Below are 15,270 nucleotides of genomic sequence, written 5' to 3'. Positions count from 1 at the left end.
GGGTAGCCTAGAGCAGCCTACTGACGACAACCACGGGTAGCCTAGAGCAGCCTACTGACGACAACCACGGGTAGCCTAGAGCAGCCTACTGACGACAACCACGGGTAGCCTAGAGCAGCCTACTGACGACAACCACGGGTAGCCTAGAGCAGCCTACTGACGACAACCACGGGTAGCCTAGAGCAGCCTACTGACGACAACCACGGGTAGCCTAGAGCAGCCTACTGACGACAACCACGGGTAGCCTAGAGCAGCCTACTGACGACAACCACGGGTAGCCTAGAGCAGCCTACTGACGACAACCACGGGTAGCCTAGAGCTGACGACAACCAAATCAAATCAAATTTTATTTGTCACATACACATGGTTAGCAGATGTTAATGCGAGTGTAGCGAAATGCTTGTGCTTCTAGTTCCGACAATGCAGTAATAACGAACAAGTAATCTAACTAACAATTCCCCCCAAAAAACTACTGTCTTATACACAGTGTAAGGGGATAAAGAATATGTACATAAGGACATATGAATGAGTGATGGTACAGAGCAGCATAGGCAAGATACAGTAGATGATATCGAGTACAGTATATACATATGAGATGAGTATGTAAACCAAGTGGCATAGTTAAAGTGGCTAGTGATACATGTATTACATAAGGATGCAGTCGATGATATAGAGTACAGTATCTACGTATGCATATGAGATGAATAATGTAGGGTAAGTAACATTATATAAGGTAGCATTGTTTAAAGTGGCTAGTGATATATTTACATCATTTCCCATCAATTCCCATGATTAAAGTGGCTGGAGTAGAGTCAGTGTCATTGACAGTGTGTTGGCAGCAGCCACTCAATGCTAGTGGTGGCTGTTCAACAGTCCGATGGCCCTGAGATAGAAGCTGCCACGGGTGCAGGAAGCCTAGAGCCCATCTGGTCCAGAGGGAAGCAATTATATTTATAGCCTAAAATAGGCCCATTTTATTTGTGTTCTGAGAAAATGTGAATGGTCAAATTTTGGTTTATATTCAAGCTTCAGGTCGTTAGGCTACCTACTTCTTTTTAATCCAAGATGATTGACTGGAATGAATCAATCAATGCAATAGTGATGAAATACTGAGTTTTTTTGTTGTTTTTGATTACAGATGCAAAGGCCTTCACGATGCAACCCTGCATACAGCCAGTTCAGTCAGCCCTGTACATTTTTGTCCAATCGCAGTTGTCTCTTTGTCGGTGTAAAGGGTCTGGAGTTGGTTAGGTTAAAAACAATTTCCCCACTACCTCTGGGACCTGTGGTGACACCTCTGAAATCACCACACAATGTTACAAATGAAAGACCATACAAATAGGATATGTTGACGGTATAAATACATATATATATATTAAAAAGTTGGTGATTTAGGATGGGTTCCATAGTTTTAGGCAGCTACTGCAGAATTTAACATGCTGTTACTGCACTTCTCAGTTAAACTCAAATATTCAGAACATTTCTACATTTTCAGATTTTATAAAAATCTGCTGCACTCCACCAAGCAGGCCTTTATGGTAGAGTGGCCAGACGGAAGCCACTCCTCAGTAAAGGTACCATATTGTCATACTTGAGTAAAAGTAAAGATACCTTAATAGAAAATGAGTCTAGTAAAAATGGAAGTCACCCTTTTAAAAAAAGTTAAATATACTTAGGTATCAAAAGTAAGAGTATAAATCATTTCAAATTCCTTATGTTAAGCAAACTAGATGGCACTTAAAAAAATAATAATAATATTACGGATAGCCCCTGGCTATCCAACACTCAGACATAATTTACAAACAAAGCATTTGTGTTTAGTGAGTCCATCAGATCAGAGGCAGTAGGGATGACCAGGGATGTTCTCTTGATGAATGCATATATTTGACCATTTTCCTGTCCTGCTAAGCATTCAAAAAAAGTACTTTTGGTTGTTAGTGAAAATGTATGGATTAAAAAGATTGTTTTATTTTCTTTAGGAATGTAGAGAAGTAAATGTTGTCAAATATAAACTCAGCAATAAAAGAAACGTCCCTTATTCAGGACCCCGTCTTCAAAGATCATTTGTAAAAATCCAAATAACTTCACAGATCTTCATTGTAAAGGGTTTAAACACTGTTTCCCATGCTTGTTCAATGAACCATAAACAATTAATGAACATGCACCTGTAGAACGGTTAATTGCCTACCGTCTGTAAGCTGTTAACCTCTTACGTCGACCTGAGACACAGACGTCCCATCTAGGCATCTGGAAATGCAAATGCGCTACGCCAAATGCTAATAGCACTCGTTAAAACTCAAACGTTCATCAAAACACACATGCAGGGCATTGAATTAAAGCTACACTCGTTGTAAATCTAGCCAACAAGTCAGATTATTAAAATGCTTTTCGGCGAAAGCATGAGCAGCATGAGAAGCTATTATCTGATAGCATGCAACACCCCGAAATACCTGAAGGCGACGTAAACAAAAGAATTAGCGTAGCCGGCGCTACACAAATAGCAGAAATAAAATATACAATTTTCATTACCTTGGACGAGCTTCTTTGTTGGCACTCCTATATGTCCCATAAACATCACTATTGGGTCTTTTTTTCGATTTAAATTGGTCCATATATACCCAAAATATCCATCTATGGAAACTGTGTGATTCAGAAAAAAAGACAGTTTCAAAACGCTACGTCATTTTTTTAAAATTAAAAGTCGACGATAAACTTTCACAAAACACTTCAAAATACTTTTGTAATCCAACTTTAGGTATGTTAATAATCTATCAAATTGATCACGAGGCGATGTGTATTCAATAGCTCCACGTCTTCAAATCATCTTCCAAAATCTCTCTTCCATAACGTCCTGTCGGAGACCAGATGGAAAGTGGTCTCTCTAACTCGTTTGACCAAGAAACAACGCCCAGGCAATTGACAAGAGTGGTGACATCGTGTGGAAGCTGTAGGACTTGCAATCTCGGCCCTATTTAATTTCGTGCCCCTTGAACAATACATGCAAGTGGCGCATGGATATTTTTTTCAGTTTTTCTTGCGCTTTTCGATGAAACAGACGCCCTGTTATAGTCACAGCGGTGATTTAACCAGTTTTAGAAACGTGAGTGTTTTCTATCCACACATACTAATCATATGCATATACTATATTCCTTGCATGAGTAGCAGGACGCCGAAATGTTGTGCGATTTTTAACAGAATGTTCGAAAAAAGTAGGGGGTAGGATCAACAGGTTTAAGTGTCTTAAGGTCACAGTTATGAAAATGTAGGACACTAAAGAGGCCTTTCTACTGACTCTGAAAAACACCAAAGGAATGATTTCCAGGGTCTCTGCTTATCTGCATGAATGTGCCTGTGTGGGGATGTTTTTCAGAGGCAGGGACTGGGAGACTAGTTAGGATCAAGGGAAAGATCAGTTGAGCAAAATACAGAGTGATCCTTGATGAAAACCTGCTCTTTGAGTGGCCCAACCAGAGCCCGGTCTTGAACCCAATCGAACATCTCCGGAAAGACCTGAAAATAGCTGAGAACCTTGATGAAAACCTGCTCAGGACCTCAGACTGGGGTAAAGGTTCACCTTCCAAGAGGACAACGACCCTAAGCACACAGTCAAGACAACACATGAGTGGCTTCGGGGCAAGTCTCTGAATGTCCTTGAGTGTCCAAGCAAGAGCTCAGACATGAACCAGATCGACCATCTCTGGAGAGACCTGAAAATAGCTGTGCAGCAACGCTCCCCATCTAACCAGACAGAGGTTGAGAGGATCTGCAGAGAAGAATGGGAGAAACTCCCCAAATACAGGCGTGCCAAGCTTGTAGCGTCATACCCGAGAAGACTCGGCTGTAATTGTTGCCAAAGGTGCTTTTCAACAAAGTAAAGGGTCTCAATACTTTTGTAAATATGATATTTCCTGTTTTTATTTTTATTTTTATTCATGTCTTGTCGTTGTGTGGTATTGTGTGTGAATTGACAGGGAGTCTCAATACTTTCCCAATTGCACTGTATATGCCTTCTGTTTCAGTCTACAATGCCCACAAGCGTCATTAGAACAGAGTGGAAGAGAACACAGACACTACGACTGGGGGGAAAGAACCTCAATGATGAGCTGCTTTTCGACACAGAAATTACTTTAAAAAAAATGATGCCTGATGATCTTCTGAACTTCCCAAAACCTTTCTGATGTAATTTCAGTCACTTCAAACCATAGTTCTTTCACAATAAAAGACCGTCAAAAGTACTGCTAGACTGATTTGTAATTTACTGTCATAACACCAATTTAAAAAATATATATTAAAAAATTTAAAATTTAAAAAATTGCCACTAGATTATATCACTTTTCTACATAGTATGGTCACATATCTATATATTTGTTTTAATCAAAATGGGGTCAAGGGTAAAATATGTTTGGGAACCCCTGGTCTAGCTTTTATTTTGGTGATTTGTTAGTTCCCAAAGATGGTTATTTAATAATATACTGGTCCATGATCTTTTCTACGTGTTAGATATCTACGTGTTTTATATCTGGTTTTGTAGTAGTTTAAGTTTCCACTTAAAAGCATATTTTCATCCCAATGTATAGTTTTTATATTATTTTTTAAAAGATTTTAACACTGTTTGGACTTAGGCGACCCTGAAAAAAACACTTAGGTGACCCGCCCAAGGATTACAATGGCAGAAAAATCCCTGACATGGTGTAATTTAGGCCTACATCTTTTAAAAGTCTGTCTTTGGTACTCTATTGGCTTCTGAAACCAGTCAGTTGAAATGTTTCACTGAAAACTGCTTGGCTCAGCTGACTAAACTGAAGTAACAGAATACTGTTTGTGTTGTCAGAATGTGTCCCAGAATGTTAATCTGATAAAATAATTTGATGCACGCTACATCGTTCCTGCCTTTTTTACATTCCTATCAATGAATAGCCTAAATCATGTAAGCCTTAGTTGACATGTCTGTGCACTCAAGACATTGCTGTTCTTATAAGAAACAATTTAAAACATTGCTGTAAACAATTATCCCAAATCTTGAACATGTATTATTTGTTTGTGTGACATACAATGACGAGAGAGAACTAAAAAGGCAAGCTGTTAAATATGAAAATCCACCAAAAAGGCAAATTCGTTGATTGTCCGAACTTGAACTGATATCCTGTGACCATCTTTGAGCTCTGAGATTCCAATCATGGATGACACACACACACCCTGTCCTGGCCTCAGTCTGACCTCTGAGAAGGGGCCTCTTCTCAAGCTCACTGGACTGTATCAGGGGTGTGTGTGTGTCAGGGAAAGTCACTTGATCGTAGTTGTTTCAGTGCATTTACCACCATGCATGTATGTGTTTTGTTCAAGCTTCCCCTATTGGCTGGTTTCTGTGTCACTCAAACAGTGTTGTGCTGCCTTCCAGACGCTGTCACATGAAGCTGACTGTGTGGAAGACATTCTGAGGGTAAGCACTTCTCAAATCTGTACTAATGAATCGTGTAGAGGTGGAGGTTGCTCAGTTTGCTAGTGTTCATTATCATCGTGGCTAAAGAGGGATTTAGTTGCGGAGCACGTGGCCACTTTTCACATTCCTGTGTTAAATCCAACCCATGTTTAAAGAGCTAGCTAGCATTTATTCAGGACAGAACCCCACTTAATATGCTGTATGAATGAGTCATAGGGGTCCCGCTGGGTAGGGTAGTTAGTCCTCCTCGTCCTGCTGGATAGGGTAGTTAGTCCTCCTCGTCCTGCTGGATAGGGTAGTTAGTCCTCCTCGTCCTCCTCTCTGGGTCCTGCTGGGTAGGGTAGTTAGTCCTCCTCTCTGGGTCCTGCTGGGTAGGGTACTTAGTCCTCCTCTCTGGGTCCTGCTGGGTAGGGTAGTTAGTCCTCCTCGCTGGGTAGGGTAGTTAGTCCTCCTCGACCTCCTCACTGGGTCCTACTGGGTAGGGTAGTTAGTCCTGCTGGGTAGGGTAGTTAGTCCTCGTCCTGCTGGGTAGGGTAGTTAGACCTCCTCACTGGGTCCTGCTGGGTAGGGTAGTTAGTCCTCCTCACTGGGTTGACTCCCCTCTCTCTGCCTCCTTCAGGAAATGACCCACTCCTGGCCTCCTCTCCTGACTGCCATCCAGACGCCCAGCACAGTTGAGCCCTCCAAGTTCTCCTTCCCAGTCAAGGTGAGCCTGAAGGCCCTCTGCGTTGCCTGAGATGCACAACCTACTGCAACTACACACTATTGTATTAGCTTTAGGTATTCAACCTTAAACACTTCAGGCCATGGGTTCTACTCTACTAGCAACTTAGAATCCCCCAAAAAAAAAAAAAATCTTACACGCGTGTTCCACTTAGTCAGTCATTCACAGCACCTACACTACTTACGTTAATCATCAGTGTTGTAGTCTGTTGTCGTAGATTCTGAGGGAAAGCATAACGCCTCCCTTGTCGTGTGTGTGTCACTAAGGCTGGTCGCCTCTACTTTGTCCCCTCACAGGAAGCACAGCATGTCCCACCTGCGTCTCCAGGACAAAGTAAGTCAATGTGGAGGATTGGGAGTGTATACTCACTGGATATACCATATTACAACATGTTAATGTGGGGGATTGGGAGTCTATACTCACTGGATATACCATGTTACAACATGTTAATGTGGGGGATTGGGAGTCTATACTCACTGGATATACCATATTACAACATGTTAATGTGGGGGATTGGGAGTCTATACTCACTGGATATACCATATTACAACATGTTAATGTGGGGATTGGGAGTCTATACTCACTGGATATACCATATTACAACATGTTAATGTGGGGGATTGGGAGTCTATACTCACTGGATATACCATGTTACAACATGTTAATGTGGGGGATTGGGAGTCTATACTCACTGGATATACCATGTTACAACATGTTAATGTGGGGGATTGGGAGTGTATACTCACTAGATATACCATATTACAACATGAAGTTAAACACTAGCTCAGCAATGTACTTCTCAAAGTAGAACAAGGCTTTTATTAGCTCATTGGCAGTTGATGGGGGGTCGCTCTTGTGCAGCCCTGTTTCCGTGGTTGTGCTGTAAATGCCAGCTGGGTGCCCTCTCTTGCTTTATCTACATTTGTTTCTCTGTGTGTGTCTTGCTCTCTCTCCTTCCTTCCCTTTCACTCTCTCTTTCTCAATCCACCACAATGACACCTTCCCTTTTGGTGTCAGATTGTATTATCCTCATGACAGAGGAGACTTTTTAAAAACCCTCCCAGGGCCTCTTAACATCAAAACTACTGGAGAATGGTCACTTCCTCCACTCCTGTCGCTCGCTCTCTTATGCTCTCTTTCGCCCGCTCGCCCTCTCTTTTGCTCGCTCGCTCACACTCTTGCTCGCTCGCACTCGTTCTTTCGCTCGTTCTTTCGCTCGCCCTCTATCTTTTGTCATCGCCGGCGGACGCCGTCACAAACACTTAAACCTCTGGTCCCCCGCAGTTAGAAAGTTGTTCATCTCCCCGTCTATTGAACTGGATGGCCAAGAAAATATAAACCGCTAGCTTCTCTCAAATGAACCTTGATTGACCTCGTATGCCTGGATCTCCTCCACTGAGCTGACTGATGTGGTGACCCGGCCGTGATGCTGTTTATTGCTGCGTCCTTTATTCTGTCTGCGTTTTTAGTAATGATGTTTTGGTGTTCCCTCTTCTCTTCCCAGAACACTATGGATCACCTCCACTAGCCCCGCCCTCCATCTGTCAACAGAGCTCATGGTGAGTATACCTTTCTCACCCTGTGTCAAGTCCCCAACGAGGGGCTACGCTGTGCCCCAGGCCCTGGCCTTCCGTTCGGGTTGAAAATGTTGCGGTGACCCTATGTAGTGTGCTCTCAGATTAGAGGTTTCACTGGCAGATTTTTAAAATTTATTAATTTCATTGAATTTTACCACTTTTTCCCCCCAATTTTGTGGTATCCATTTTTATTTTTATTTTTTTAGTAGCTACTATCTTGTCTCATCGCTACAACTCTTGTACCCAACCAAGCCGCACTGCTTCTTAACACAGCGCACATCCAACCCGGAAGCCAGCCGCACCAATGTGTCGGAGGAGGAAACACCGTGCACCTGGCAACCTTGGTTAGCTCGCACTGCGCCCGGCCCGCCACAGGAGTCGCTGGTGCGCGATGAGACATGGGTATCCCTACCGGCCAAGCCCTCCCTAACCCGGACGACGCTAGGCCAATCGTGCGTCGCCCCACGGACCTCCCGGTCGCGGCCGGTTACGACAGAGCCTGGGCGCACTGGTGGCACAGCTGGCGCTGCAGTACAGCGCCCTTAACCACTGCGCCACCCGGGAAGCCCTTCACCAGCAGATTTTGTTGTTGTAGTAGAACACAGCTGGGAGATTCCCACCCCGTCTCTTTAACGTCAGTGAGGACATGGTCAAAAAAAAAAAAACAGCCGCGAAATTACATACCAAAACTATTGAGATGAGATGAAGTCCCCTTACAATATGACATACAAAAACGCCATGTCATGCATGCACCTCACCTGTGTGTGATGGGGACCTCCGAAACAAAGTGTCCCCCAAGTGACCCCCCCACAACACCTGAGCACAGGAAGGAGTTGAGGGCTCGGGCTAGTGGGCCCCAAGCGTAAACGGCTTCTGTTGGTGTATGCACCCAGGGGACAGTCCTATTACAATGGACAGGTGGGCTGACAATCCTATTTCTAGCTACAGTACAGGTTGGGTGGATGGTGAAAGAGCTCTACCGTGTCCCCTTTCACTCACCTACACCTTGTTTTTAATTAATTGTATTCTCTTTTTTTTTTCAACCCTTCATCAACACAATATTTAGTGACCGTAAACTCGTCTTCCCCGCTGATATAACCACGGTTGACCACTGGTTATGAGTCAACACTCGCATCATTATCCTCCGCTCACTATTAGGGGGCCAAATATTTTGCTAGCTCATGGAATGTGTCCATCTCTTGTCAAATTGCAGCTATGCCACCTAGCCTAGGCTATATGAATTTGTGTAGGTAGCCCTCAACACAGGGTTTATAGCGACGTCGCAGGGGAAAATCAACATCTTTAACTAGGGCTGTTCTGGTGACCGTATTACCGCCACACCGGGAGTCATGACCGCAGTAAAATACAGGTTGGGTGGATGGTGAAAGAGCTCTACATTATCCCCCTTTTCACTCACCTACACCTGAAAACCGGAAGGTTCCCAAATCTCCACAGAGGAACTCTGGAGCTCTGTCAGAGTGACAGGCATGCCTGCAGGATTTCTTTTTGCCTGCTTTTTAGATATGTTCCTACTTATCACTTCCAACATTTTGGTAGGCTAATTGTTAGTCAACTTTGTCTATAATTAGATACGTACAGCTTCTCTTCTGTCATTATATGTTGCCCTAGAAGACTAAATCAACCCTTGCTCACCAGAATGTCGTAAATCGATAGAAGGAATGCTTCAATTTAGTTTGACAACTGTGTAAAGTTTTCCTTGTCATCTCTGCTTCTTTTGTGGAGCAAAGACGTTTAGGGACCGGGGAGAAAATGCAATAACAAAAAAATATTTTCCGTCTAAACTTTTGACCGGTGGTAAGGAAATAGAAATCTGTGAAAAACGACTCAACATGTTTCTGATAATATTCCAGTTTGGCCTGGATGAATAGTATAAATTAAAATAACAGCTTTTATGACGTTGGTGAAGAAAGTACCTCTACAGATGATCTCGAACTGCACATTCACACACTCTCAAAATTCTGAAAGAAAGAAATCATATTTCTCCACTCTGGTTCCCGAGTGAAAATGTCACCTTTTAATTTGGTGTCATGATAATGCAAGGAATGCTTAATTCTGCAGGAGTTAAGATTAAGGCAATGTGAGAGGTTCAAGACGTACAGTCAGTGTCCAGATTTTAGTTTACATTTCACCCATCTGAACAGTATCCCTGCAAGTTCCCTTAGCACTATTAGAAGTACCCGTCTTGTGACTGTCGAATATGTATAGCGCCTCACAATCATCACGCATAACATCACTGCTATCATCCTTTTTTTTACCACGTCACCAAATCTTTAGCAAACATTTATTTATTTATTCTCTCTTTTACTGAATTAAACTCAGACATTGTCCTTTTTTGCCTTGTAGGCAGGCTATTTGGCGTGAGTGCAGTTATGCCTTAGGCTTTAGTCAATAATGCCAGATAGCTGAAAATAAATACCTAAATATAGCCTGTAGATATATATTTCACAAGAATTATACATTTATGGTTAAGGAATTGTATTCTCTTTATTCAACCTACCCGCCCAACCTTCATCCACACAATATTTAGTGACCTTAAACTCGTCCGCCCCACTGATATAACCACGGTTGACCACTGGTCATGAGTCAACACGCGCATCATTATCCTCCACTCACTCTTAGGGGGCCAAATATTTTTTTGCTAGCTCATGGAATGTGTCCATCTCTTGTCAAATTGCAGCTATGCCACCTAGCCTTGGCTATATGAATTTGTGTAGGTAGCCCTCAACACAGGGTTTATAGCGACGTCGCAGGGGAAAATCACCATCTTAACTAGGGCTGTTCTGGTGACCGTATTACCGCCACACCGGGAGTCATGACCGCAGTAAAATTCCACGTGACCGTTGGGTCTCAGTAATCTCCTTTTATCCATTCTGGACATGTGTTTGTAGTACCCAACTCGCTAACAACCTTCAGGTGTACTAATGGCCTGGAACTCAGGGATCTATTGTCCCTCTAACCACTCTGACATCAATGCAAATTAAATCTGAAGTCACATCAAACACTTATCGAAACAGTATCGTGCTTTTAAAACACACCTCACTATGATTTGATCAATTTAAAGATGGAAGTTCAACAGCAGGTTAAAACTGAGTGTAAAACATGGTCATTGTGGATGTTGTTTCAAAGCCTAACATAATGAAACAGACGGTGCTTTCTATGCCTACTGCATATTACGCATGACAGAAAAACGTTTACAAATATATTTAACCTTTTTTTTTTTACCAGGTAAGTTGACTAAGGACACATTCTCATTTACAGCATCCACCTGGAGAATAGTTACAGAGAGGAGGGGGATGAATGAGCCAATTGTAAACTGGGGATGATTAGGTGGCCATGATGGTACGAGGGCCAGATTGGGAATTTATCCAGGATACCAGGGTTAACACCCCTACTCTTATAAGTATCATGGGATCTTTAATAACCACAAAGAGTCAGGACACCCGTTTTAACGTCCCATCTGAAAGACGACACCCTACACTGTGATTTTTAAGATGTCTTTGGTACGTAATTGGTCTAGCTAGCCTATACTCCAAAATTAAACATTCTAGTAATCACCTTTTTGAGTGTGGACTGTATTATTATGTATAGTGGATGGTTACCTTATGCTACACATCACATTTATGCTCGCTCAACATAGCCACTTCATATGAGCACTCGGTCCGCAATGGACTGGCCTACAGCCTGTGGCATGGTGCACAGCCACTTATACAAGGGTGGGTCTAATCCTGAATGCTGGTTAGTTAAAACCGCATTCCAGCCGGTGTCTATTCCACAAACTACCACTGGCTAAATCTATAATCTTAAAATGCCTATTTATTCAGATGGAACAGACTGCAAACCACTTTTTGTGATGGTGAATATTAAATGGATTTTATTAGACATTAATATGAATATTAAATGGATTTTATTAGACCATAACCGGCTGACAAAATGTCATCACCGATTCACCCCTAATCTTAACTCGATACATTGCTTTTTTTTATAAAACAGTATTGCTTTTTTTTGTCATGCTGTGTCAGGATATGAAACTTTTTCATTCTCTGTCCTATCTTAACCTGCTTATCTGATTTTAATCTGGGTCTGTCTCTGTGTTCTCTGGTTGCGAGTGACTCTACTCTGTCTCAGTATGGTTGAAACCCTGTTCTTTCTCTTTCTGGTCCCCCAGTACGGTTACAGCAGCACATTCCAGTGGGGTGGAGTCAGCCAGCTCCAGTGACTCTGAGAGCAGCTCCGGGTCGGAGTCAGGCAGTGAGAGCAGTGAGAGTGGGACAGAGGCCCCCCCACAGCCCCTCAGGAGTAGTAGCCCACCTGTGACAAAGGTACAGTCACACAGCACACTGATTATTCATGCACTCAGAACACTTAAGTAACGTGCTTTGATAATATATATACACTGTGGGGTCAAATTTCCTGGACACAAATTAAAGGCCTGGACTAAAATAAACTTGCTCAATGGACAATGGCCTCTAATCTGCGCCTGGTCCGATATGTTTCTTAACATTGATGTTATATTGTCTGTCTTGTCTGTAACTCTCATGCAACTTGCTTTGTCTTTTAATTGATACAGTGCCAGTCAAACGTTTGGACCCTTTCTTTATTTGTACTATTTTCTACATTGTCGAATAATAGTGAAGACATCAAAACTATGAAATAACACATATGGAATCATGTAGTAACCTAAGAAAAGTGTAAAAACAAATTTAAATATATTTGAGATTCTTCCCAAGTAGCCACCCTTTGCCTTCATGACCGCTTTGCACACTCTTGGCATTCTCTCAACCAGCTTCATGAAGTAGTCGCCTGGAATGCATTTCAATCAACAGGTGTGCCTTGTTAAAAATTAATTATTGGATTTTTTTTCCACGATGCGTTTGAGCCAATCAGTTGTGTTGTAACAAGGTAGGGGTGGTATACAGAAGAGAGCCCAATTTGGTAAAAGACCAAGTCTGTATTATGGCAAGAACAGCTCAAATAAGCAAAGAGAAACGACAGTCAATATAGAACATTTTGAAGAACTTTGACAGTTTCTTCCAGTAGAAATCTGTCGTTTTGGTCTGATGAGACCAAAGGACAGATTCCCACCGTTCTATTGCTTGTGTTTTTTGGCCCCAGCAAGTCTCTTCTAATTATTGGTGTCCTTTAGTAGTGGTTTCTTTGCAGCAATTCGACCATGAAGGCCTGATTCACACAGTCTCCTCTGAACAGTTGATGTTGAGATGTGTCTGTTACTTGAACTCTGTGAAGCATTTATTTGGGCTGCAATTTCTGAGGTGCAGTTAACTCCAAAGAACGTATCCTCTGCTGCAGAGGTAACTCTGGGTCTTCCTTTCCTGTGGCTGTCCTCGTGAGAGCCAGTTTCATCATGGCTCTTGATGGTTTTTGCGACGGCACTTGAAGAAACTTTCAAAGTTCTTCAAATGTTCCATGTTGACTGACCTTCATGTCTTAAAGTAATGATGGACTGTCTTCGGTATACCAATCCTACCTTGTCATAACACAACTGATTGACTCGAATGCATTAAGAAGGAAAGAAATTCCACAAATGAACTTTTAACAAGGCACACATCTGTTAATTGAAATTATTTAACACTTTTTTTTTTTTGTTACTACATGATTCCATATGTGTTATTTCATAGTTTTGATGTCTTCACTTTTATTCTACAATTGAGAAAATAGTTTAAAAAAAAAAAATCTTTGAATGAGTAGGAGTCAACTTTTAACTGGTACTAAAATATATATATTTTTTATTTATTTTTGTGGTAATGACTGGAGTAGCATGGTTTCCATGGTTTCCAGGTGTTTGATTCCATTCGTTCTGTTCCAGCCATTCTTATGAGCCGTCCACCCCTCAGCAGCCACCCACTAATATATATTTGTGTTTCTTTTCATTGATCATATATTGTCTGTCCAGGCGGAGGGCCCCGTGGTGACTAACTGGCAGTTGAACAACTGGATCAGAGTGAGCCAGCAGAACCCCAGCACAGAGAGCCAGAGTGACGCTCTACTGAGCCCTCTACCCAAACAGCAGCAGAGCCATGAGGAGGAGGCCATTCCTCCCAGGGACTACAAATCCCACACACCCCCACGTCGCTCAGAGTTCAGTGACGGCGAAGCCAAACCTCAACGCAGTGAAGAAGCTGCCCACAACCAGCATGTCCAACACAAGTCCCCGGCCGCCTCGCACGTTGGGAACAGCAGCAACAGCAGCCAGAGAAAGACAGTGGGGAACAAACACCCCTCCAGACCAGCCAAGGCTCCCCGACCTGAAGACCCTCAGGCTGGGTTACAGGTGGAGAGTGTGGAGGTGGTCCCCCGTGACAAAGACACCTCGTTCACAGACAAGCCAAAGGTCAAAACGAAAACTGGCCACAGCAATAGCAAGATCAGCGGAGCCAAAACAAACAGCAGGAAGCCTGCCAAGCGTGGCACCTCTGAGAAGAAGACCGAACAACCAGAGTCACAGAGTGGCCCCAAGGTGACTCTGGTGCTGGACTGTAAGCGGGAGAAGTCTCCTAGTCCCAGTCCTGCCCAGGAGGTAGACCAGCCAGCCCCAGCTGTGGTGAAGACCATCGGTGTCAGGACGGAGACCCTCCCGGCCCCTCAGAAGGGCCAAAAGAAGCCCCGGCGCCACTCTCTAGACCCAGCACACAAGGCCAAGCGGGAGTCCTCAGCCAAAGCTTCCAGGGTCTGCCAAGGTCCTCCACGAGCCCTGCTGGTAAAGATAGAATTGAGCCTGCTGTCCAGGGTTCCCTCCCAGGGCTCCAGGCCTTCTTCAGGGGGCCAGGAGCCAGCCATCAGGAAGGGACCCAACACGGCCCCAGAGAGGGGGGACACCAACCCCGCTGCCCCCATCCCTACCAAAGTCTGCAAGAAGAGACCGGTAGGTTGGCTTTTTATGATGAAGTGGTGTTGCTGATTAGTAGTGGTTGTTGTTTTTGCTTGATGAGCTGGTTTGGGTTCTATGGTCCTTTGTAGTAGTGTCCTTCTCCCACTCCTAGCCAAGTGTATCGACAGTCCTATCGCACTCTAAAACACAAGGGGGTTGTGCTTGCTATCATCCCGGCAGACACAGTGTCTCGTACTTCCTGTACACCTTCCTGTTACGTAACGATTACGGCAACTGCACCATCCGCAACCGCAGGTCTCTCCAGAGGGTGGTGCGATCAGCCCAACTCATCACCGGGGGCACACTGCCTGCCCTCCAGGACACCTACAGCCCCCCCCCCCATCAAGGGCCTCCGCTACACCCAAGCCACACCCTGTTCACCCTGCTACCATCTAGAAGGCAGAGACCGTGCAGGTGCATCAAATCTGGGACCGAGAGACTGAGAAACAGCTTCTATCTCCAGGCCATCAGACTGTTAAACAGTCAGCATTAGCATGCCTCCGCCCTGAACTTCAGTCACTGTTACTAGCCAGCTATCACCCAGTACTCTACCCTGCACCTTAGTGACTAACGTATGCCAGGAAAACATTCTTCACACCATTACACTACCGCCACCAGCCTG

General features: G+C 43.7%; 1 protein-coding gene across 2 annotated transcripts in view; it reads left to right on the top strand.

The window, feature by feature from the left end:
• LOC112259488 (AF4/FMR2 family member 1) overlaps positions 1 to 15,270 on the top strand; it is a 68,547-nt gene that overhangs the window by 34,834 nt on the left and 18,443 nt on the right. For both annotated transcript variants that reach the window (XM_042326444.1, XM_042326443.1), the window contains exons 4-9: positions 5,399 to 5,440; positions 6,060 to 6,146; positions 6,461 to 6,497; positions 7,669 to 7,723; positions 11,928 to 12,081; positions 13,674 to 14,642. In XM_042326444.1, coding sequence (XP_042182378.1) covers positions 5,399 to 5,440; positions 6,060 to 6,146; positions 6,461 to 6,497; positions 7,669 to 7,723; positions 11,928 to 12,081; positions 13,674 to 14,642 — 1,344 coding nt within the window. The remainder of the gene's footprint in view (positions 1 to 5,398; positions 5,441 to 6,059; positions 6,147 to 6,460; positions 6,498 to 7,668; positions 7,724 to 11,927; positions 12,082 to 13,673; positions 14,643 to 15,270) is intronic.

The sequence above is a fragment of the Oncorhynchus tshawytscha genome, linkage group LG09 (genome assembly GCF_018296145.1).
Source record: "Oncorhynchus tshawytscha isolate Ot180627B linkage group LG09, Otsh_v2.0, whole genome shotgun sequence".
In the NCBI taxonomy this organism is placed as follows: Eukaryota; Metazoa; Chordata; class Actinopteri; order Salmoniformes; family Salmonidae; genus Oncorhynchus; species Oncorhynchus tshawytscha.
Note: the sequence above shows the minus strand (reverse complement) of the source record. Positions and strands in the feature narration are given on the sequence as shown.